The 25,816-nt window shown below is 38.0% G+C and overlaps 1 protein-coding gene across 1 annotated transcript in view; it reads right to left on the bottom strand.

Moving 5' to 3' along the window:
- The window catches only part of CCDC141 (coiled-coil domain containing 141), a 153,776-nt gene that overhangs the window by 99,093 nt on the left and 28,867 nt on the right, over window positions 1-25,816 (bottom strand). Inside the window, exons 3-5 of the mRNA XM_016210723.2 lie at window positions 19,151-19,342; window positions 15,688-15,796; window positions 8,273-8,526 (exon numbers count right to left, since the gene is read on the bottom strand). Of these exons, the coding sequence (XP_016066209.2) occupies window positions 8,273-8,526; window positions 15,688-15,796; window positions 19,151-19,342 (555 nt within the window). The remainder of the gene's footprint in view (window positions 1-8,272; window positions 8,527-15,687; window positions 15,797-19,150; window positions 19,343-25,816) is intronic.

Raw genomic sequence — 25,816 nt, 5'->3', positions numbered from 1 at the left:
AACGTGGACAAATGTTTGAAGCAGGAGTCCACGGAGAAGACTAGGTTAGTCTACTAATTGAAAATCTTTGTTAACCATTATTTTAGGCTATCATCAGTGCAAAGAAAAGAAAAGGGTGACCCTGAAGCAGTTTTCATGTGAAGTATGCCTCGTTTTCTTCACAAAATTTGGGAATCTGTGTATAATACAAACATTAGCCAGTCCCCATATCTAGAGTGTAATGTTTATGAATTTACAATTATTAGAAGATAGTCTGTGTTTCTGGTATCCCAACTAGAATTAGACAATACGTATAATGTGCATATTAGAACACACAGTGTATTTTATCAAGAACTATAAAATTTATTTATTTATTTAACTTTATACAAATAATTTCTCACAAAAGGTGAAGTGAGCTCATATAAAAACACAACTAGAGAAATGATTTAAGGGGTTTATCAAAGAAAAGTGAATCGTGAATATAACTAACTTTCAGAGATCACTTAGTTTATTAAGTATTGGAAGTAAGTTTTATTTATTCTTAGCTAAAGGGAGGAACTCAGAAATCTCAAGAATGCTTTAATAGGAAAAGTTAATATAGTATCTGAGTGAATAAAAAAAAATGGGTACAAACAGGTGTTCCTTAATCTCTAAAAACAGGTGAGAAGCCTGAACCCTTAGTAATCCTATTTAATTTCGTGAGTCAAAGACTTGTCATCCAGCACATGCCAGCGGTGATGAAAGCAGGAAAGGAATGAGCTGTTTGATTTTTAAAAGGTATCTAGTGACCTCATCCCTGCATTTGGCAAATAGTATTTCAACCCCCAAAGAATACTATTCCTGTAGCAATACTCTTCTCTGTAAGAGAATGTAGTTAAAGATCTGTGGTGACATTTCATACATCCTGATCACATACCTGCCTGATGAGGCAAGGTGACTCTAGATTTACACATTTTCACTACCAAATGCACTCCGGGAAGAGACATAAACACAAGTTGGCATAAAACTCAGAAGTAAGTAGTTCGTTGTGTGGGTGTTACATCTCATCGTGAGGCATTCACACGCATGAGCAGCCTCTTAGATCAGATTTACTGTGTGTGCTGCGGGATGCATGCAGAACAGGCTCTCAGAGTCCTTCTGATGTAAAAGCAAAACACCCTAAATAACTGAGAGCATGTCAACCATAATATTCTGCCACCCAGTAAATCAGTCATTGTGTCCTGTGTGTACCTACTGCAGACAGCTGCATAGATATTCCAAGAGCACTTTTTATAAGCATTTAAATTATATCAGCTGTTGTCCAAAAGCCTGAGTGATAAGTACAGTAAATGATACATCAGGACATTCTATAGAACATGGTCCCTTCAAAGGATGAAAACATGATCCAAGGGTTAGGGGGGTGTGGAAAGAAAAGAACAAAAAGCCTCGAGTATGCACTAGAAATCAGGTCTAGGGAGTGATGGTTTAACGGGGAAATGAGAACATTTTTCCTCTCTTTCCAGTTCCCACCTTTCAGCTTGACATAGGTATGTTCATGGTCATCCATCACAACCATGAATGTCATGTTCATGGTTGGACATGACATTCTACGCACTCAGTGCTCCGAGATAGAACGAAGGCAGAGAAGGAGTAGGGTAGATCTTTTTTTGCAGGGGAAGGGGAACACCCATCTGAGGATGAAGGAAGACAGAGAGAAAGGAAAGGAAACAGCAAAGATGCAAAGAAGCAGCAGTCAGGGATGTTCGATGGCAACCAAGAGCTGCCTTGGATGTTAAAGAGGGGCACCAGGAAAGCTCAGTCAAATGGTAAAGACCTGCACTGTCCTATGTGGTAGCCCCTAACCACATATGGCTATTGAGTACTTGGAATGTGACAAGTCCAAATTGAGATGTATTCTAAGTATAACATACACAGCAGACTTCACAGTCTTAGTATTAAAAATAATAAAAATATCTCATTAAATATGTTCATATTGATTAAATGTTGAAATACTATTTTGGATATGTTGGATTAAACACACTATATTATTGCTTTTCATTTTTTTATGAGGCTCTTTTCTTTTTTTAATGTTTCTTTTTCACTTTTTTTAATGTGGCTACTAGAACTTTTAAAATCACATATGTGGCCCTGGCCCAGTGGCTCAGTTGTTTGGAGCATTGCCCCATATATCAAAAGGTTGCAGGTTCGATTCCCAGTCAGGGCACATACCTAAGTTTGCAGGTTTGATCCAGTGTGCAGGAGGCAACTGATCTATGTTTCTCTCTCTCTCCCTCCCTCTCTAAAAAATAAATTTCAAAAAACATATCCTTGGGTGAGGATTAAAAAATAAATAAATAAAATAAAATCACATATGTGGCTTGCATTATATTTTTATTGGATGGTTCTACAGTTCAAGGGCATTTAGAATATTGTTATTCCTATATCTAAAGACTGAGTTTTAATTAAGGGCTATTTAAAATAGTGAAGTCAAGAGAATGGTGGGATGAAGTGTTGGTTGGTACGCATCTGTGGACCACTGGATGGGGGTAATAAAGGGGAACTAATGACTCTTTCAAAGAAGTTTATTGGCTAAGTAAAGGCAGGATCAGATGACAGCTTTAAGGAAAGCAAGGGTAACAAAGAGGCTTCTCCCCACCTTTTTAAAAATTTGATTAGATGATACTGAAGCATTTTTTTGCAGGAACTCAAGATGCATGAAGGAGGTTGATGTAGGAATGTACCAGAGTGGGAAGGTCGGAAGAGAGCACTATTGAATGTACCTTTGGGCAAGGAAAGACTAGTCTTTGTTTGTTGAATAACCCATCCCTACACTGACCCCATGCTGGGAGACAGGAATAAAGAAAGTAAAAGAAATGAACCCTACCTTCACAGAGAGGTGTTAGGTACTACTCTAGGCAGGTTACAAGTGACCTCACCCAACCTTGTACACCTCTTATGATGAAGATATTTACTTTTCAACAGATGAGGAAACTGAGACACAGACAGGTTAGGCAGCTCACCTAAGGTTACACAACCAATAAGAGGAAAGTCCCACAGCTGGAGGCAGAAATGCCACAGTCAGAATGCATGGAGAACCACAGGGTTCCAGAGAAGACAATGGTCCTATTAGGTTAGCTTAGGAACGTTACTAAGGTGAAAATCAAAATTCAATACTATATTTATCTATAAAATCTAATTCTAACATGGAAATAGGTCCTGTGTACAACCACAGGGGCTCAATGGACATGTTGCATTAGAGAGAACAGATGGGTGGGTCAAGCCCATTAGAAGAAGTGCCTCAGAGTAAGAGGCCAGCAGTGGGCAGAGGCGGCAACAAGCACAAACTGAGAATTCCAGTTCCCAAATGATATGTGTCAAAAACAAGAACTAAAACATGTGGAACACATGAAACACACAGAAAATACTCTCTGATCAAGGACAAAGGGCACGGGTGGCAAGGAGGTGAACTCCTGCTGCAAGCCAAAGCGATGCATCAGACTTCACAAACCATCACAGTCCCTCTCTGCCACTTGTTCTATAATCTGGGATCAGCTCTTATTCTTTGATCTTTAGAACTATGCTGCAGGAGTTGAGCTAGCAATAAACAATTCAAACCACCTTAACAGAAACGCTTAAGGGAAGATGAAAATTTCTTCAGCTTAGTTTCATTTCTTTTTCCATATGTGGAACAGCTCCTGCTGAATAATCAGTTACTGTTAGAGACAAAAAACAGACAACAAAGAACTGATAACAGAGGGAAAAGGGGTCAGTTATTCATCTTCTTTAACCCAAGACTTTTTGATAGTCTCTCTTCCAATTACCAAAAATGCACACATGGACAGAGGTGTTTTCACTATAGTTGAAGGCCACAGGTGACAGTTCTAATGTCTACTTTGATTCTGAAGACATGTTAGTATTAAAATAACCACTTTAGCTCCCATAAGGTTTATTCTTTTTCTTTTTTACTACAGGGAAACCAGTTGCCATTGTTTTGCATTAGGCGATCCAGCCAAATGAACTCTGTATTTAACTAGACAATCACCAGCTTTCAAACATTCATTTGCTTCATTTGTTGATAATATGTTAAGACGCGTTAAAGCCATACCACTGATGTTTGTACCTGGGGACTTGGAAGCAGGGGAGGAAAGAAGTATTGCCAAAATATGGACTTGGTTTTTTTAGATGCATTCTGGGACTGATCTCATTATTGGCTTGTTTTTTATTATTTGGACTCTTATCTCAGAGATTCCAGGAGGACAATGTTCACAATTTTCTTTTGTGAAATTTGGAAGCCATCCATGAATTACTAAAGTCAACTGGAAGATATTATTAGTATTCTTCAACAAATTATCGAATCCCAGTACTCTCTGTTGATGGGCATCATGAAAGCTAATATAATATGTTGTTTGTCATAAGGTAAAATTTGTTACTTTATAAACAGCTTTACAGATAATCTATCTCCCTGTCTGGAATCATAATTTTATGTATTTAATTACTCTGACTTGTGTTAACATATCATTTCTCTTCTGACATTTATATTACAAGAAAAATGGCACTAAAGACTTCTTCCCTTCCCAAGACTGCTGTCAACTCTTATTTGTGTTTAGGTAGAATCTTTACTTCCAACTACTTAATGGTGGAAAGCTGTTTAGTCCAATGAATAAAATCAGTACAGTGGATGTCTTTGGACCTAAATTATATTTCTAGCATTACCTTTGGCTCATTGTGGGGAATCCTCCCAGCAGTGGAAAAAAGTAATTTTTTTTCCAAGAAAAGAAACAGAGACCAGGCTAGGCATGGTTTTCCCAGTATAACTTAGGGGTCTACCCTAAGTGATCAGGAGCCAATTACATTCACCGAGAGAGAGAGAGAGAGAGACTTGCAGAAGTAGGACCAAAGCTAGTTAGGAATAGGACCAAAGCTTAACATTTTCACATTACCACCCCAATTCCTAGGTTAGGTAGCATGATGGATTTCATACTGAAGCTTTGGCCTCAACCCTGGTGGTCGGAAAATAATGAGAGTCAGAAACTATCATTTTGACAGGATAAATAACTGCTAAATTATAAAGGATGTTTTAATCCTTTCAAAGTGTGCCATTTATGTTATTTGTTTATGAGTCTCCCTAGAAAAAGCATTAAAACTAATAGGGTGTCTTTGCTTGTCTTTGGAGATTGAAGGATAGGGGTAGAGGAAGGAATGACTCTCTTTCCCTGGCCAGTTTGAGGTGGTAGCAGTATTGAAAGAAAAAGAAAAGCCAACAGACTGTAGCACCAGGGACAGGGAAGAAAAAGAGCTCAGGGTGTGGAAGAAGATACACAGGCAGCCCCAGGGCTGAGCGGACAGACAGCCCAAGCAGCAGCAGCTGACTCTGCCAAACAACGGAAGGATGTGAGGGTCAGAGCTATGAGGAGCCTTTCCCTGAGAGCACGCACATCAAACAGCTTTGTCATTAGTCCTATCACCACTGAGAATGTAACTTAGTTACAGTGTGTATCCCCCAACCCTCTCATTAACTGATTTGGGTGCTTAAATAATTGTGCCTAATTAAAGTGCCATTAAGCCACCAGTCCAATCAAACCGTGTTGTATATAAAAGTGACAAATTAAGCTTAAGAAAAATGTAACCAACTATAATAAGTATAAATGAGGTAAAGACATAGGTAAAGAGTAGAGAAAGTTAGGGAGAGGAAAATCGATTTTCCACTTTAACTTACATATAAAATTGACTTTTTTTGAATAAACTCAGCTGGATACCAAGCCATGAAATGGCATTTATTTACCCTCCACATCATAACATTTTAGAAAGCTAAGATTATCTAGTGATTTAGAGAATTGTGTGGGATCTGGCAAATACGTAGGATTTTATGTGCTGGTGATTATCTCTTAAAGCTTAGAAAATGACCACCTACATTTGGTGTGAGATGGTGAACATTTGAACATTTATTGAGCACTTACCATATGCCAAGCTGTGCTCTAAGAAGTTTTACATATACGATGTTGTTTATATTCACAACAAATCTATAGATAGCTATTATTATTATTCCCAGTTTACAGAAAAGGAAACTGAGGCACAGAGGACAACTAACTTGCCCCAAATCACACAGCTAGCAAATGTCAAAGCTGGGATTGATATCCATGCCATCTGCATCAGACCTCTTTTATGACCTTTGATACGTAGTGTCATTGAAAGAAATGGTGGTTAGCCTGCATTTGAATTAGGGGGGGTTTCTTTTGTTTTCAAAATCACATGCTTCTCCTACAAACACCTTAAGATACTTTGCATTTACTCTGATGTGCCTTAGAGTGAATTCTAGGGACAGCCTATGTGCTAAAATAAAATTTTGTGATAAATTTTAATCTATGGGTGGTCGGAAAGTCATACATGTCTGTTACTGGGCTGAACTACTGAATACCAGCATCACCTGGATAATTCAACTCTTATTTTGATATGGCAGCCAATGTTAGAAAGCTACATTCAAAGAAAGATTTTGTGTTAACCTCTTACTATGTGTTAGTCCCTATGCTACACACTTTTATATTATTTCATATTAATTGAAGCTGGTCAATTGTTCAAGCTCTAAATCCTAGTTAGAAGGTAGTATCATATAAAGTGTGTGTGTGTGTGTGTGCGTGTGTGTGTGTGTGTGTGTGTGTGTGTGTACAAAGTTTTATAGCTGCCCACCAGGAACAAGACTGGTACCCTGAGCCTGTGCTTATGTGTGTCACCTTTGATATCATTACAATTGTCTATTAACAAGGAATGCGATCACATATGGCTACATAATTATTATATACTTGGTATAAAACCTTCCAAATGTGAATCCTATTAACCCTCCTTCCTCCATAAAGACGTTTATCTTATAAGTATATGTGATCTAGTTGGTAAAAAGAGATTATCTGCCCTCTTGTCTTACTTAATACTCCTCAATGCCCTTGACATTGTCTAGTACAAAGAGACCATGAATAACTTAGCTTTAATTTATCTGTTTGTCTCACTAATGCCTGATTGGAGCAATTGAGAAAAATTACATTCATAAATCTTCTTGCCAAGATAATTAATTATGCACAAAAACTCCAAGCTGCTTCTGATTTTCATTAATGAAGCAGCAGATTATATGCAAAACAAGATGCTGCTGGAGTTGGAAAAAATGGTCAGCTGTTCATCTTTAAATGTAAAACAAGAGCACATTGTTATATCTGAAAAAACGATACAGAAAAAGCATGCTATGATCATGTTTATCAGACTATCACGTCTCAAGACAGAAAAGTATGTGGTTTTCATTTGTTTGTTTTTTCTTGTGATTGATGTAAATTTTAAACTGTCGTTGTACTGGTCATTCAATTTTCTCCCAATGTTGAATTAGCTAAACTATTATAGTTCAAAAGCATTAGGCCATAATAACTTAGACAGAGAGAAGCACTAAATGCATCTTTTAAATGGTTCTTATGAGAGACAACACATCAGATATTCAGACAACCACATAATTATTCATCAGTAAGCTTTGCTCTAATTTTCCACTTAGTTTTCCTTTTTCTTAAGTAGTTAAAATGATTGACAAAACTAGTACTTTATCCATGTAAAGTTTGACAGCTCCTATGTTCCCTTAAAATAAGTACAGAACTGACAAAAAAAATTGCCCTCCAATGAAGTATGTGTCTTTGTATCAACTCAGGTTTCACAACATTGTAGGATTACCAGGTAGCTTACCCAGGGACATGATTATCATAGAACCCAAATTACTAACAGAGTCACACCCAACTTGGTGAACCTGCTTCTATTCTCCACTATTGCATCATCAATAAAACTTTAGAACAGATAATTCAGGAAAACTAAAAATTAGGTAAGATAATTATGCTTGCACATACCTGGGTTTTTAAACCTTTGTTCACATAATTATAACAAGGTATTAATACTTGTTTATAATATTAAGAAACTGAATAGACACTACTTCCTCACCAATAAGATATTGTTGAAACTGTGCTACATTCAAGCAGTGAAATGCTATACCCATTAAGAATTACCTATTGCAGTGCCCTGGAAGGAAGTGAGAAAGAGAACCCAACAATAGTCATTTCAAAACTGCTCACTGGTACTCTCCCATTTATGAAATCAATGTTTTAAATGGGAGGAAATAAAGATATTTGTTGTTATATTGGGGTACCTGCTGGGAAAAACAACATGGTAGTTTGGACCAAAGACCAAAGAATCTGACCATGGCAGCTGAGAAACTGTCCCAGGAAATTGCTAGTCCACATAATAACAAAACTTCATTAGCTGACATCAGTACATTGCCAGTGCCCCTTTCAATTACCTGATTTTCTTGTTGGTCCCACTGACATATCTGCAGAACCTGACTCAATTCCTGCCGCTGTTGCTTCAAATACTTGTCCAGTTGCCGTCTCCTGTCTTGTAGAAGTTCAAGAAGACTGTCAATCTTCAGGCAGCTATTATGAGCTCCCTGAATCAACTCCGGACTTACATTAGGTCCATCACACTTGAATGTTTCTATGAAGTCAGTGAGTTGTTGACTTTTGTTTAAAAGCGCTAGAGATCGTTCTAAGAGTTCTAGAAGAAAATTAGAAAGAAAATAAAATAGTGATATGAGCTAGCTTTCAGATAGTAATATTTGGACAATTCATATAATTTAAAATATATATAACCTTCATACTAAAATAAGGAATTCAGATGTGTAAACATAAAATACCTACAATACAACTGGTCAAATACCTTAGTCTAACAATTACTATAGCACTGGCTGCCAAATGATGGGATGTTGATGTTTAGCAACAGCGTAATTCAGTGTGGAGAGTAGAAAGAGTGTGGGATTTGAGCACTGATTCAAGTGGTTTTTAGTGGTCCAATGCTGGTTAAAGTGCCTATTTTCCTTGGAGTGTTCTATATTCTGGGGTGATTGACTAAAACTGAGGTTTAAAGGCTAATGCCTGCAGTGGCCAAAAATTCAATGAATGTGGTAGCCAGGGGCCCAGATGCCACGGCCTATGGCAAGGTGGCAAATGCGTGATCAGTCCAGCAGGATCAGCTATCACCAGTTCTGACCAGCTGTTGACATGAGAGAATATGGGTTTATTATTGATGGAGCTTCAATTTTTAAAAGAATTATAAATATAGACTTGTATGTGAAAACTTCTGATTTTAAATATTTATAATTTGTATTTTTAATTAAAAACATAAACAAAATATGTTTCTTTGCCAAATGGGCCATCAGTTTGTGCCTTCTGGAGTGAATAGGGTTGTGGTTGTAAAGAAATGGGAGTTTAAGCACAAAATCATCAAGGGAGAGAGTATAAAAGGAGTTGAGAACAGTACTTTGAGAAGCAACCACACTTGGGGATTAATTGGAGGAGCAGTTGGATAACTGTCTACTCTCCACAAGCCAGAAACCAAGGAGTCATCCATGACATACCTTCTTCCCTAATCTCACCATTATCAAGACTTCACCCTCTGTCTCCTGCATCTGTCTACTTTCCTCCATCCCCACTACAAAAATCATCATCTGCTGCCTAACCTTGTACAGTCGCCTCTTAATTACATCCCTTCTCTAATACCTTCATCCATTCTCTATGTATTAGCCAGAGAGATCTTTTCTAAACACATTATATGTCACACACACACACACACACACACACATACACACATACACACTTGAAACAATGGTTTCCCATGGCCTTAGAGTTAAGGACAGACCATGACTTCAGGTCTGGCATGGTGAGGTCCCTCTCTTCCCTTTCAGATCATCTCGATCTCGCTACCCTTTATCTCTATCTTTTTAAAATACCCCACAGACACTATTCTTCCTCCTGCCCCAGAACTTTTCACTGTGTCCTCTGTCAGGAACACCTTTCTCCTCAACCCTCGCCTTCTCCACCTTCATTCTATTCATACTTCAGGTCTTGGCCAATTGTCAGTTCTTCAAAGGACAAATGAGACTGGACCAAATATTCTCATTAAGTATTCTCATAGCACAATGTTGCTGCCATTTACAGCTCTTATCATGGCTACAGTGTTACATTTATATCTTGGGTTAGTTGTCTGTCTTTGCCACTAGGTTCCAGTACAATATGAGGACAGGGACCATGACTGTATCCGCAGCACGTAGCATTGTGACTGGTACAGGAAAGATGTTCTGCTCTTGTAGAGTGTGTGAGTGAGAGCACATGTATTAAAAGAAGGGGAAGAACTGGGAGAACTGTAGATGATGTAGGTGAGCTGTCCTCCAGAGATGTAAAAGAGAGGCACTGAAAAGGTCTGGGGTTCTGTGACGGGTAAGTGATAGGAGCAGAAGCCAAGTTACCAGGTTGAGAAGTGGGAAGGTAGTGATGAAGTGAGGTCAACAAGGCAGGAAATCTTTGAGATATTTGTTCTTAAAAGAAAAGAAAAAAAACAATATCAGATTTTTATTTTTAGGATGAAAACTGTGAAGAACATCCAGAGGGTAAATACGTTACCAAACATCCCACTACGAAAAATAGACTAAACCACATCCGCTGTACTTCAGCATTCTAACACTGGGCAGTAAACTACACAGCAATAATTAGGCTGTGGTAGTTGGGCCAGTTGTCTTTTTTAGCTGACAGCTGGAGAGCTGGAGGAGTGAATAGGTAAGTGAAGATGCTGTAAAGAGCCATCTTGAGATGGAAAGGAAAAGAATTTGAAGTGTTTATGCCACATGACCTAAATCTATCTGTAAGGTAAAAAATCTTGTTACCTGCTCAGAGAGAGGAAGGTGTGATTATGTGCACTGAGCAATTCGATTGGGAGTCAATAATGCAAGAAACAAACAAAAACAGCCACAGACTGGAACCAGGACAGAGGATGGATAATTCAGATAGAATAGGAAAAGTCAAAGAATAAGTCACTTAAACAAGGAAATGGACATGAATGTGGACAAGACAAGAGGGACAGAGTCAGAAAAAAGCCTGTCTGCCCAGGATAAGTTCTCATGTGGAAGTAAAAAATAACAACTGCAGAAACAAGGTGAAGCCAGGTTATAGAGGCCTTGCCTATCAAACTAAAGAGTTTTAATTTGTATAACCTTAATGTAATAAACAGTATGACTAATTACATATGTAACATATATATTACACACACAAAGTATGGGCAGGTGGCAGGTTTCCCATATAGTGTTTCTTTTCTTTCTTTCCATAACTAGCTCTGACACACTAGACTTTTCAAATGAGAAAGGGAAGCACGACTGGAGGTGCTTGAATACAAACAGTGGAATAAGCCAACCTGTCCTGGTCTCTACAAAATACATATAATTAGCCCAAATTTCTGTTTGCAATCTTTTCCTGGTTTCTGTTTCAGCTTCTGCCAAAATAGTGTAGCCACTACCAAAGTATCACCAGGAATACAGCCTCATGAGCCAAAGTTAACTTGTACCCAGGCTAAAACCGATCTGTTACTGCTACCAAGATAGTCATAAAAATGGGTAAATTATGCCCCATTCCCTCTGTCAGTTCCTTCAGTTCTTCCTCTGTCAGTTTCTTACATTTTACTTTTATACTGTTTATGTTTTTCTGTCTATTTATTCCTTCAGTTGATCATACAAAGTGCTATATTTTTTCTCAGGCTAAACTATTTAGATATATAATCACCTTTAGGAAATAAATAATCCCTATAGTGCATTTATTTTAAAGATCATATGCTTTACGTTTACAAAACCATACTTTCTGACATAATACCTTGTAATGTGAAGCTAGTAGATGTTTAATAAATTTTAACTGTTTAGTTGTTTTTATTGGCATTATATCTAAGAAAGTGGCATTAAAGTATATTTTAAACTAATACTTATACAGTTTGCCACAATTACTAAGTATCAATAGCAAATTCAAGATGGGTAAATGAGGAATGTACACAAGTTAAGTGAATTTATAGCTCAATAAACAATCTTTCCAAATGCGTATTTTTTCAAAAAGTATCAAGGTCACAGTCTTGGCACTGGGGTCATGGGTGATGTTTCTTCCTAATACATTTTTAAATATTCCAAATATTCCAAATACCCCTCCATGGAATGGTGTTTCTTAAACTCATTCAATGAGCATTTTCAAATATACACAAAAGTAGAGAGAATAGTACAATGGACCCCAATGAACTTATATCTCAGCTGCATTTAAGATACATATAACATCTAAGAATAAGGAAGTAATGATATGATTGTTCCTGTGAGGAAGCTTCTTAAGTATTATGTTTATTTTAAGAAGGCAGTTGGAAAACTGGAGGGTGCAATTGTGATCCTTCAGTGCTCAGAGCCAATTTTCTTCTCCTCAATGTCTCTGCAGTACCTTGTTTATTACTCAAGTTTCCATCATTCTATCTTGTCTTACATTGGATTAAATACAAATAACACTCAATAAACATACTTCGGGTTGGATGCTATTCTAAGTCCTGGAGACTCCGAGGAGTACTAATCCCTGCCTTCCAGAGCCTCACAATTTGGTGATAGAGACAAATAAGGAAATAAATCATCACTGCACAGAGTGCTGGGTGGTATAGAAGAGAGACCCACAGAAGCACGGAGGGACTCACCAGGAAATGTGTACATGCCGCACCATGTGCCCATGAGGACAAGGCCATGCACTCCCCTGACACATGATTCTGGGTTTCTCTCCTGGCACAGGTTCAAAAAATACTGTTTATTTATGTGTTGTGGAATTGAAGGCAACCAGGCTGGTAAGTGGCCTAGAAACTATGCTTTCTGGAAAACTCTTTTACTAACTAAGCATGTTTCGTCCATGGAAAAGAAGACCGGAGAGGACATATTTGTCTTCACCTATTAGAAGGATTGTCATGTGGAGGAGAAAACAAACTTATTCTGTAGCATTCCAGACGGCAGAAACTTCAGTTCATTCACCCTGGCTCTGACTTCCACAATGTTACTGAATAGGTTTCTAACATACAAAAGAGCCTAGCATTGGTGACTAGGAAAAAGCATAGGTGAAGCTCATTGAAACAAAATGAATATTAGGGACAAGTCTGATTACAGTTTTTACAGTTACATTATTAACCTCTGTCATCCTAACATTCACATTTTGTGCTACTCATTGATCAACATTTCAAAACCTTGATAGAATTGCTAGCTGCATTTACAGATATATTTTTTATTGAGATGTAATCGGTTATAGTAAGTTTCAGGTGTACATCATAGTGATTCAATGTTTATATATATTACAAAGTGATCACCACGATAAGTCTAGTTATGATATGTTGCCATAAAAAGTTAGTATAATATTATTGACTATATTCCCTAAGCTGTACATTTACCTAAGCCAAGCAGTGGAAGAAACCCAAGTGTCTATCAGTAGATGAATGCATTAAGATGTGGTGTATATATCATGGAATATTACTTAGCCATAAAAAAGAATTAAATGTTGCCATTTGCCAGAAGGGGGAGGGGCTGGGGAAGGAGAAATAGGTTAAGGGGATTAAGAGATATAAACTTCCAGTTTTAAAATAAATAAATTATAGATGTATTTTATTTCCTTAAATTAAAAATAATAAATATTGCTATGGTCTGAATTTTTGTGTCTCCCTAAAATTTATGCTAAAATCTTAAAGGCCAATATGATGGTATTAAGAGTTGGGGTCCTTGGGAGGTGATTAGGTCATGAGGGTAGAGTCTTCATGAATAGGATAAGTTCTCTTATTAAGAGACCTCCTAGGCCTCCTACCCCCTTCCTCCATGTGAAAATACAATGAGAAATGTGCAACCTGGAAGAGGGCCCCCACTTGACCATGCTGACACCCTGATTTCAGACTTTCAGCCTCCAGAACTGTGAAAAATAAATATCTGTCATTTATAAGCCATCCAGTCTGTGGTATTTTGTTATAACAGTCTGAATGGACTAAGATATGAAGTCCTTAAGTGAAAATCAGAATTTTGTCCTTGAATATACATTTTAAATCAGCTCATCTTAATCATATCCCACTGAATTAGTTGTTTAACAAATTTCATCTACTCTCATTTTATGAAAACAAAGTTTTTGAAGCCACCATTGGGCATATGAAATGGGAACCAGACCAGAGTCCCCTGTAATCCCTATGCTTCAAGTATCACATAGAAGAACACAAAAACATCACAATAAACATGCCATCAGGATGGAAGAATACTTCGTCACCACAAAAATAAACTGTTTCCTGTTCTCAGCTACCATTTTAACCCATCTCTTCAGATTAAGAAGAGGCCAGATGGACACTTGCAGACTATACCAGTGAAAGGCAGGACACTGGTCCTGCTGTTAGCTGGATGCCAGGAAATTGTGGTCTAAGGCCTGCACACAAAGCTCCCTGTGCTACAGATCCTAGTAACTCTGAAGGAGCCAACAACAACAAAACATCATTAAGGCTACTTTCCCCTTCCAGATCCAACCCAAAATGTTTATGGAAAAGTTCCCACTTCCACAAACCCCCACCCCCTGGAAAATGCCTGCATTTGCTTGCCTCAGTACTGAACCTTGTCAACCAAAGCATCAACCACTGGTAAAATTGCTGTGATGATCATGTTGACTGGATGAAGACTGAATCGAGACCACAGAACCCATCTCAATGACCTGGACTTGGACTCACTTTCCAGTGTCCTAAGGGGAATTTTTTGTGATCCTGTTTACCATCTTTGGACCCAGCTAGATTGCTGCCGTTGTACAAACATGAGCAGGCTGCTGCTTTAAGGCTGTTATTTTTGATGCTGTTTATAATCCCTATTAGTGATAGGTCCTAAACAGCAATCAGTTAAAATTACACGTCTATATGTGGCAGCATCTCATAAAAATTTACACAGGAAAGACTGAGTCCTTTAATCTTGAGTTTTAGAAAAGTAATGATCTAGTATCTAGGGACCCTTTGGAGAGTGATAGAAACACAAAATCTATTTGTGGCTTTGAAAATACCTTTTGTCCCTGCCCATCATGGATCAAGCTGGTCAAGCAAGAAGTTGAGTTAGAAGTGTGACAAATGAGTTCAGGAAACCATCCACTCACACCTAGTTCTATTTGGCAGCAATAATTAGAAAAAGGCATTAGAGAGAAAAGAAGTTGTTCCTGTATAACCTGCTTCCACAGAAAACAATTACAGTAAACAGCTACTCTTTCACAGATGCCTTTCCTACCACAATTCTGCCCACCCCAAATTCTGGTAGAAAAGAGCTAACATACAAAAATTGCTGGTTAACAATTAGACTATATTAGATTTTTTAATCTGGAAAAATTTTACTACTCTCCTCCCTCCCCCCCCGCCTCCCCCCGATTGCAATAGTGAAAGAGGGGTTTTCCTTATTCCAGAGCTGCTATTTAAGAGCTGGCCTCCATTTACTGTCCCTGAGAAGTAACATTCACTGAATTCAACCATTTATTTGACCAGGAAATATTTCTTGAGGATCCACTAGGTGCCAGCGCCTCGCTAAAAGCTGAGGATACACAGATGAACTGGTGAAAATGGGCCCTGTCCCTGGAAGTAAATCTAGCAGACAGTTACTCCCACAGTGATCACAACCTGCCAGAAGCTGGCCCTCTACCATCTCCTTAGAACCGCTTACAACTACTTCTTTCTTGCAGAAGATGCCCAAGGAAAGAGCTTTCTTTAACCTTTCTTGGAATGACTTTGAAGTATGCACAAACAGATAAATTAAAAACACACTCTGCAACATGAGCATTCTCACATTAACATCTTTTAAAATCTTTAAAAGCTTATGTAAGGAATAAACGTATTTCTTGCCTTTCGTATGATGTTCATGAAGCTGAAGGAGTGATTTTAAGGATTCAGCGGTCTCGAACTCCTGAGTGTTCTGGAGGAACTCTTCAGTTTGGTCTATTTTAATAGCAAACTGCAACAGAAATACAGGGGAAGGACAGTTGAAAAAATAAAAATCAATGTGCCACTTTAGTTATATATAGATGTTTTTTATGAATCAACGGCCTAGCTGCCTCTGCATGTGTTTGTGCTTGCGTGAGTGTCTGCTGGCTCAGGGTGTCTGTGTGAGGGCTGTGTTCACATGTAGTCAACTTATACAGTACCAAGGCAAGAACGTTTTTCTCGTTCTTTTGGACTCTTTTCATACCTGGAAATGTGTCATGTATGCTGAAATAAACCAACCTGCTTACTGTTCAAATGTCTATTAAAATTTTCAACTAAAATGTGTGTGCCCTATGTTACGAATACAGCCACTTTTAACATTATGAGGCAGTCTTTCAAAGAATTACCAGGAAGTTTGCTAGGAGAAACCAACAGAAGTTTTGCTAACCAGTGACGATATAATTATAAGTAAATTTAACTGAAGAACCCACTTAGAGGGAAGGTTCAAATATATCTTTTTCCATCTACAATTAGACCTAGAACTGAAAAAATGCAAGTTTCAAAATAATACACATTTTATTCCTATTTCTAAACTTGATCTTAGCCAAAGGCCAAGAAGCAATGTCTAACCCCATGTCTTATACAAATCAAATATATATATATTTGTATATAAAGTGGTCTGGGATTAGATATGCGTTAAGGAAAGTACAGGTTGAGTTTTGAAATCTATAATTTGTAATTTTATTTGCACTTTTGTGAATAATTTGATGCATTATTTATATAAATAAAAATGAGATATGATGCAGAAAGAATAAAACTTTTCTCCTCTGTTTCAAATAAAAGAAAAAAAGAAGCAATTTGACACCCTAAATGGTGGGAATATGATTGGTCTCTTTTCTTCTGTTTCTCCATGGAGGAAGCATGAAGGGGAGTTGGTTAAAGTGATGTTAAAATTCCCAGGGGACTGATCTAAGAAGTAAATTTTAGAAAAGGGCAAAACATACTTGGTTATGCTAGTACAGTATTTTCATAGTAGCAGACAAAGCTGATTTGTTGTAACACTAAGACTCAAAGGTAATTATTATAGTTTCTAAGAGCATTTAAATCAACATTGTTCACCTTTGGATAAAGTGTAGAATAAACTCAAAAAGGCAAAGTATCTGAGAAAGACAAATGCCCATCACAATGCTTGTCTTCATTTTCAAGATTTTTCCAAACTATCATTTTAAATTTAGTGACTTTTAAATATTTTTATATAACTATTTGATTACAAGATCTATGTTATGATCGTTATGATAGCCATATAAAATCCAGTTATAAATGGCATGGAATGATGAGAGGGCCCCCTAAGGAACCTGCCTTCTTTGGAAATGCAGAGAAGGCCTCCACCACCATCCTGTTAGAACAATCCGATGGACACCTGCCATTGTCACTTAGGGTCAATGTTTCTAAATTGAAGCACTATGTTTTTGAGAAGAGAAAAACCTTTTTGATGGTTACGTCTATGAGCCAGAAGCTGTGATAATTATCAACCATGCAATAAGGAATGATTTGTATTTCTAAAGAATTCTTGAATGCACATAGTTCATAAGGGAATCCTACCCATACATCACTTACATCTCTAACTCACTTCATTTCTAATTGATTTTAAAGGCATTCTTTGAGCAGAACCTTCAAAGAAAAAAAAAAAGAAAAACCTTGTAGGTGATTTGTTTTTTCCCCTGCAGAGCATTACAAAAAGTTTTGGAATCACTATATTTCAGCTTGTTATTTAAAAATTGTTATATATACAATTTTACTCAGAAGAAGCTTCCCTAAAATACTGTTAACTTTCAGCTTATGGATATTTTCTTTTCCTCACTTTTCTCCTTTCTGTAGCTTGTATAGAATAGAAATGGTGATGGGGGATATTTTTCAAAAACCCCATTCTTAAAGTCACTCTCTCTTTTTTTAATCACTGATAAAAAGCGCTTTGGCGTACACAAGGGGCAGGGAAGATCATGCAGGAGCTGGCCTTAAGCTAAGTATGAAGTAGTCCACAAAACCAGAAGCAGAATAATACAAGAAACAATTAGTCATTTCACCAGGAACCAGAGTTCTGGGTCGAATCACAGGCTGACTTCATACTTCTTTTTATTTTATGTAGTACCTATAAGCAGTTCCTTATTATACAGAAAATCAGCTAGCATTAATGCTACTACACAGTGAGAAACGAATGTTGAGCCTAATGTTTGAAAAAAGATAATCTCCTGTGTTCCAATGAGCTGAATTTCGGGGGCAGTTGACACTTATACCCCACTTACTAAGATAGAATAAATCAGCTGTATCTATAATTTGACCCCGGTAGGTGTATTTCACCTGGTTAGTTCTTTTCAGGGAAGAAAACTGTGCAGAAGTTTTTTCCAAGATGATCTGTAAAATGAATTGTGACGTGGACTTCCATGTTCAAATCGTGGAAAACAAACCTTGAAAGTTATAACATTTTTGCTCCTTTTAACTTTTACCTGAGTTCATGATGCATGAGATTGTCTACGCCAGTTTTTATGTTCTATTACTAATCTTCTCTCCCTCATTATTTTGAATTTAAGTCCTGAATTTTCAGACTGAAAATGTCATATTTTTCAAAGCTTGTGCTTTATCATAATGAAGCAGAGCTCTCACATCAAAATGAATGTACTGCCACTTGACAGAAAAGTTAAAAGTGAAATTTCCCATAACTGTCTCATACCAAACATAACATCTCTTTTGATGTTGTTCTTTGAGACTCACATTTTGGAATTGGGAACCTCAAAAAAACTGCAGAATTTAAGAAAAATCATAGGGAAAATGACCTTCCTAGGCCCAAGACCTTTTCCTTCCCTTAGGTTTTAATGAGTTCAAACTATAGGAACTCAACTCTTTGCCTTAGGAAACCACTTTATGAAATGCTATGTTTACTAGTCAAACATTCTATGGAATATTTTGCAATTCCCTTTGCATAAGCAGCAGAACGTTTTAGTCAATAACTGTTAGTCAATAAGAACACTCTCCAGCACCATTTCCTAGTAATCCTATAACCTGGGGTAATTGTTTGATTTAGTAATTATATCACTGTTTTCTACAGAGAGAAATATATCATAATGACTTAAAGTGAGAGTTCCCATTTTTACTTAATATTTTATTTAATTTTAATGAACTGGACTTAGTTTTTAAATGTTTGAAAGACTGCATTTAAAATATTAAAATTTCATCTTTTGACAATAAAAAATTATATATATAATCTTGGTTGTTCTGCCATTTTTTTTAAAACCAACTGCAGTATCTGTTTGTAGAAATAAAACATTTCCAGGAGTGCTATTCATTTGCTCTGATATAGAGAAGGGAGATGATTTTTTAAAATACAAACCTCCAAGGCACTTTCAAAAAATTCAGAGGTGAGCTTGAGGAGCTCCCTTCTTCTTTCAAGCATGGAGACCAGGGCTGCCCATGCTTCGCCCAGGGTGCTGGCCATGGCATCATACACCTGACTCTGATCTTTGTTCTCTTCAGCTGTCTTGTCCGCTTCCTGCAACAGTTCCCATACCCGATCTTCCAAAGCCTAAGTCCAAGATAAAAACAAGGTATAAGGCAGAGGGCCACTCAATGTAAGAATACAGGATCACATTCTAAACACTTGTCTATCTGAAACTGTATGTGGTCTAGGAAGGTCTAGAAGAGAATTTATAAACTCAAACTGCTGTGCAGGCAGATCAAGCAGGCAGGACGGAGCAGTGGAGATTGTGGTAAACCAGGGAGCATGCCAGGCTAAAGGCATTCACTTTTAAATATTGTTCAAACACTAGAGATTCATCAAAGGTACACAGCTACATACCCAGGGGTACAGAAAAAAAAAAAAAAAGCTAATTTGAACAAATCCAGAAGAGAGTGCTAAAGAAAAAAATTGAGAGAAATGAACCCAGTAAAACTTGCTATTTATTCTAAAAAAATGTTGTTAACATTTGTGAAGCTTAATGTAAATATTAAAAGACTAGTTTTTGGAAAAGAGTATTCATAATGTAAAAATGAGAACATCTGTAACCAACAATACAGATTGAACACAATTTAGATGATTAAGGAGAACATGTGTTTACAAAATTGTCTGATTTGGGGATAGGAGGGGGATCCCATAGATTCTGTTTCATTCTTGAAGTTGGCATAAAAATAAAAGCACAATTTAAAAAATATAATAGACTTAAAATAATATGAACAAGATCCAAAACATCAGCAGAAAGGAAACTAAAATGATATAAAGCAAAGAAAAACAAATAAAAGAAATAACAGCACATTTATCAGAACACACACATAAAAAACATGCATAATGATAGGAATATGATTAAATATTAAACACCAAAAAAATGGATTAGTTAACTTTTTCATTTAATAGACAAACATTATCAAATCAAGTAAAAAAATTCAACTAACTTATTATGTTTGCTAGTCATCTCAACTAAAAAGGCATAACTTTTAAAAATAAAAAGATGAGATATATCAGGCAAAGGAGCACTATCAAAACTAAAGTACGACTAGCAATATTAATCTCAGATTAATTAGAAAATAAAACAAAAATCATTGAGATTAAAGAATGGAAATTTATATTGATCAACAAAGAGTGCAATCCACAGTAAAAATAGGACACTCATGAACCTTTATATTTATGGCGTTGACATAGTTAAAGTAGATATACCTAGTCAGACCACAATGAAATAAAAGTAGAAATAAACACTGAAAGGTCCAGATAATAAAACAAGTCTCTTAGATAATTTAAGATAACACTGTAAAAAGTAATTCCTAGATCAAATATAGAATAAAATCTATAATTACAGACTGTTTGGAAAAAATAATAAGGCTACTATGTTCAAAACCTAAGATACAGCTAACTTTATGCTCAGATAAAACTAACAGCATTAGATAACTCTATTTTTAAAGGAAATAATAAATTAAACATTCCAGTCTAAATTAAAGAAAACGAATAATAACATAAGACAAGTGTTAACGGATTGGTTCATTAAATACAAATCAGAAGCTAACAACTTAGACAAAAATATAAGAATTGATCTTTTAAAAAGTTGAGTCATTGAAAAGCCAAATGAAATTTTAAAATATCTGACAGATGTCAATAAAAATAGTAGAGGAGATATATCCAGTGGTCGATCTTACAGAAACATCAAAAAGCAATCGAGAAGAAACAAGAGGGTGGCGTAGGTAACAGCTGCACCCGGCGCCTCCCGCGACCACATCAAAATTACAACTAAAACACAGAACCACCGTCACTCAGAGCCTCCTGAGATCCGGCTGCACAGAAGCCCCACAGCCAGGGAGCTGAAGCAGCACCGAGACCGGGAGGAGGGGGAGACGCGGGCGGGTCGGGGCTGAATCCCGGGGATGCGGCTGCGGGCCCACACTCGGTGCTGCGGGTTAAACCCGGGAGGGAATCGCAGCAGCGGAGGTTTCCCAGAGGAGTGAGGGTCCCAGCCCCACAGCAGGCCCCCAGCCCAGGGCTCCAGGGCCGGGAAGAGACGTCCCTATAACTTCCGGTTGTAAAAACCAGTGGGAACTGTCACTGAGGGTCTCGGAGGCTGCGGGAGCCCCAGCAGCTCCTCCTAAAGGGCCCGGCACGGACTCACTCAGACGCTCCCTCTGAGCCCAGCGCCGGGAGCAGCCGGAAAGGACCTGGGACACTCGGGGAGGAACTAACCTGCCTGAGATCAGGGAAAGAGCTGGAGGGGCAGCTTCCTCCCAGGCAGAAGGGCTGGCGGAGGCCATGGCTTCTTTGGCGAGTCCTCCCCGCACACAGCCGGCGGGCAGGCGCCATGTTTGAGTCGCCAGCACCGGACTCACACCTTTGGCCCTGCCCCGTGATTCCCGGAGGCCCCGCCCCTCCCCACCTGCAGGCTCAGCCAGGCCATTTCCAGGGGCTCTTCTGTGCAAGTGGCCTCTCGAGCCTCATGCTTAGGACTTTCCTATAATCTCTCAAACAAGCAGCAGCTGGCCCCACACAGCTTGATAAGTGGCCCCAGGCCTGGCACTAGCGGCAGCTGCATTGGCTCATAGCTTGGCCTCTCCTGGACACCTCCAAGCCCGGCACAAGTAGCAGCCAACTACGGTTTGCTGTGTAGCTCAAGCTGGGTGGCCCTGGTCAAGGCACTGGCACAGGCTGACTTTGCACCTCCCAGGAGGCCCAGGGACAGTGCAACTGGTGGTCAGACTCGACCACGCTGGATTACAACCCTACCACATCCACGAGTGACACTCAAGGGGCGCACTTGGTGAATACCAAAGCTCCACTGAAGTAAACCCTGCTCCATGGGGGTGTCTCCAGCACAGCAGCTCTCTGGCTGTAGCTGCAGCTGGTCCTTACAGCTGATTGGTCTGGGGGTCAGTTCGTCCCAGTGATGCCAACAGCAACCAAGGCTCAACTACAACAGGACAGTGCACACAGCCCACGCAGGGGAGCACCTAGAAGGCCCAGTTCAGGTGACTGGGAGGCTGAGCCACTGGACCCTACAGGACACCTACTACACAAAGCCACTCTACAGATTCCAGAAGACATAGCAGCTCTACCTAATACATAGACACAAACACCAGGAAGCAGCCAAAATGCGGAGGCACAGAAACATGTCACAAAGGAAAGAACAGAAGAAATCTCTAGAAGAGGAACTAAATGAAATAGATCCAAGTAAGCTAACAGATACAGAGTTCAGAATTTTGTTTATAAGGATGCTCAACCATATTAGTAAGAGTATGATAAAAACAACTGAGAAAATTGATGACATAATAAAGTACCAATTTGAAATGAAGGCTACACTAACTGAAATGAAGAACAACTTACAGGGAACCAACAGAAGAGTAGAGGATGCTGAGAATCAAATCAGCGATTTGGAACATGAAGAAACAAAAAACACCCAACCAGAAGGGCAAAAAGAAAAAAGAATCCAGAAATATGAAGATAGTATAAGGAGCCTCTGGGACAACTTCAAGAGGCCCAACATTCATATTATTGGGGTGCCAGAAGGGGAAGAAAGAGACCAAGAAATTGAAAACCTATTTGAAAAAATAATGACAGAAAACTTCCCCTACCTGGGGAAAGAAATAGACTTACAAGTCCAGGAAGCACAGAGGGTCCCAAACAAGAGGAACCCAAAGAGGCCCACAGCAAGACACATCATAATTAAAACGCCAAAGGTTAAAGACAAAGAGAGAATCTTAAAAGCAGCAAGAGAAAAGCAATTAGTTACCTACAAGGGCGCACCCATACGACTATCAGCTGATTTCTCAACAGAAACTTTGCAGGCCAGAAGGGAGTGGCAAGAAATATTCAAAGTCATGAAAAACATAGAACTACAACCAAGATTGCTCTATCCAGCAAAGCTATTATTTAGAACTGAAGGTCAGATAAAGAGCTTCACAGATAAGAAAAAGCTAAAGGAGTTCATCACCACCAGGCCAGCACTAGAGGAAATGTTGAAGGGTCTTCTTTAACAAGAAGCTAATGACAAACTAAATAGATCCAGAGACATTGACGCATATAACAGACGATCATATTTCAGAGGAAAGAGAGAAGGGGGATGGACGGTGGGAAGAAATTAACCAAAGAAGTTATAGGCATATATGCATAACCCATGGACATAGTCAATAATGCAGTGAAGACCTGGGGAGGGGGTGGGAGCGCAGTGGAGGGGGTCAATTGGGGGGAAGAAATGGGACACCTGAGATACTTTCAACAATAAAGATAAATTTAAATAAATAAATAAATAGAAAAGCAAGCAAAAACTATCTTAATCAATACTGTCAGAACTCTGAAAAGTAGTGAAAGATTTACAGCAACCAAGTGAACACTAAAAAAGAAAAAGGCAACTTGAGCCCTGGCTGGTGTGCTCAGTGGTTAGAGCACTGGCCCAAGTACCAAAGGGTGGAGGGTTCGATTTCTGGTCGAGGGCACATACCTGGGTTGTAGGTTCGATAGGGGGCACATGTGGAAAAAAAAACCAATCGATGTGTCTCCCTCACATCAATGTTTCTCTCTCTCTGTCTCTCTCTACCCCTTCTCTCCCTCCCTTCCATTCTCTCTAAAAAAATCAATGAAAAAAATATCCTCAGGTGAGAATTAACAACAACAAAAAAGCAACTTGAAAATTGGTGAAAAGCTTCTTTGCCCACCTTCTCTTGGATTCAGCAGAGATTATCAGAGTGGATAAAAAAATAAGACCCAATTATATGTTGTCTACAAAGAAAACAGTTTAAAGTATACAGTCATAGATAGATTAAGAGTTAATGGATGATGAAAGATATACATGTAATACTAATTTAAAGAAAACTTCAGTAGTTATCTTAATTTCAGACAAAGCAGATTTCAGAGCAAGGAATATTTTGAGGGATTAAGATAGGCATTCCATAATAATAAGTGGTTAATCTCCAAGATGACATGACATAACAATTTTAAATGTGTTTGTGCCTAACAACAGAGAATCGAAATATGTAAATAAAAACTGATAGAACTGCAAGGAGAAACAGACAAATCTACCATTATAGTTGGAGACTTCAACATCCCTCCATCAATAATTGAAATATCCAGCAAACAGAAAATGATTAAGGATACAGAAGAACTAAACAATACCATCAATCAACTGGATATAATTGACATTTATAGACCACTATGTCCAACAACAGATAAACACATTGTTCTCCAGCTCACATGGAACATTTACTAAGATAGACTATATATACTGATTTTTACCTAGGGTTTTTTTTTTTTTAATGACTTTTCCTTTGTTATTTATACCTTCCTATATGTTTTGAATTTTTAGGAGAATATGTTATTTTTATCATTAGGAGGAAATGTTATGTTCATTTTTTCCAATTACATAAAACGGACCTATTCTGAAGAACAAAAACATGCCGTTGCTATACTGAAACAGTGGGCCTGAGTGACCACCAATTAGAATTCTAGAACGACTCTTTCCTCCTTTATACTTTCAAATTATATCCTAAAACATATGCATGAACACTTCAACTGTATTATTGCTCCTAGTTATTTGCTTTTTTTTTCTGTAAAAGAATTACACCCTCATGCCTTCTAACATCAGACTTTTCCATGGGACTTGCTTAGACTAATGAGATGTAAACAAGAGTTTTGTGTGCCACTCCTAAGCATAAGTTCTAAGAACCAATGAGTGATTCTACCATTTCTCCTTTCAAAGAATGGGCTGCTCCTTCAGCCTGGCTCCTAAAACGAAGACATGAAAAGCTGAATTGTAATTACCATGAAGAGAATGTGTAATGTAAGAAATAAAATCTGTGACTGTGAGCCACTGCTGTTGGGGATTATTCGGTACCCTAGGATTGCCAGATACATTCACAATGTAAAATAATTTGTTATGCATTATACATTCAAGGTTCTCGTGTGCTTAATAAAGAAGGGAAATAAAATTCATAATGCAACCAAACAAAATATCTAGACCAGAGCCTGATAATTTCATAGCTAACTCAAAAAAAGCCTGAAGCAGATTATGTTGGGCACGTCAATGAATTCTTCAGACACATCCACTGAGTATGTCTCAGCTCTGTTCTCTTTGGTCTTTACGCTAAAACAAATTAATGACTCTCTAAACTGTCAAGACAGACCAAATGTATATACTTTCTTATACAGCTATTTGAGAGCATAATATCTAGGCATTTCCGCCCCATGTGAAAAGCTTTAGATTATCCCAAAGGCTGATTGATTTTGTATTGTGCATGCATTTCATTTTATACTTTTTGTCATTAAAATGGAATAACTTGGCCTCAGTTTCTACTTATAATGAGTGTCAATCCAAGAATATGTAAAGAGAAGAAAAAGATTATATTAGGAGTTTTAATTTTAAGATATCTCATTTGTATGACAAAGATGGTAGTAAGAACTGAAACTAGGAGAACCTGATAATTCCACGATGGAGATGCAGAAGAGAATAAGAAATAACAGGCAATGAATTCATTCTAGAGCAAAGCAAGAGAACACTTAACCTTCTAGTGATATTTCTCAGATTTGACACAAAGG

This window comes from Miniopterus natalensis, chromosome 8 (genome assembly GCF_054644295.1).
Source record: "Miniopterus natalensis isolate mMinNat1 chromosome 8, mMinNat1.hap1, whole genome shotgun sequence".
Classification (NCBI taxonomy): domain Eukaryota; kingdom Metazoa; phylum Chordata; class Mammalia; order Chiroptera; family Miniopteridae; genus Miniopterus; species Miniopterus natalensis.
The sequence above is the reverse complement of the archived record's forward strand: the minus strand, read 5'-3'. Positions and strand labels throughout refer to the sequence as shown.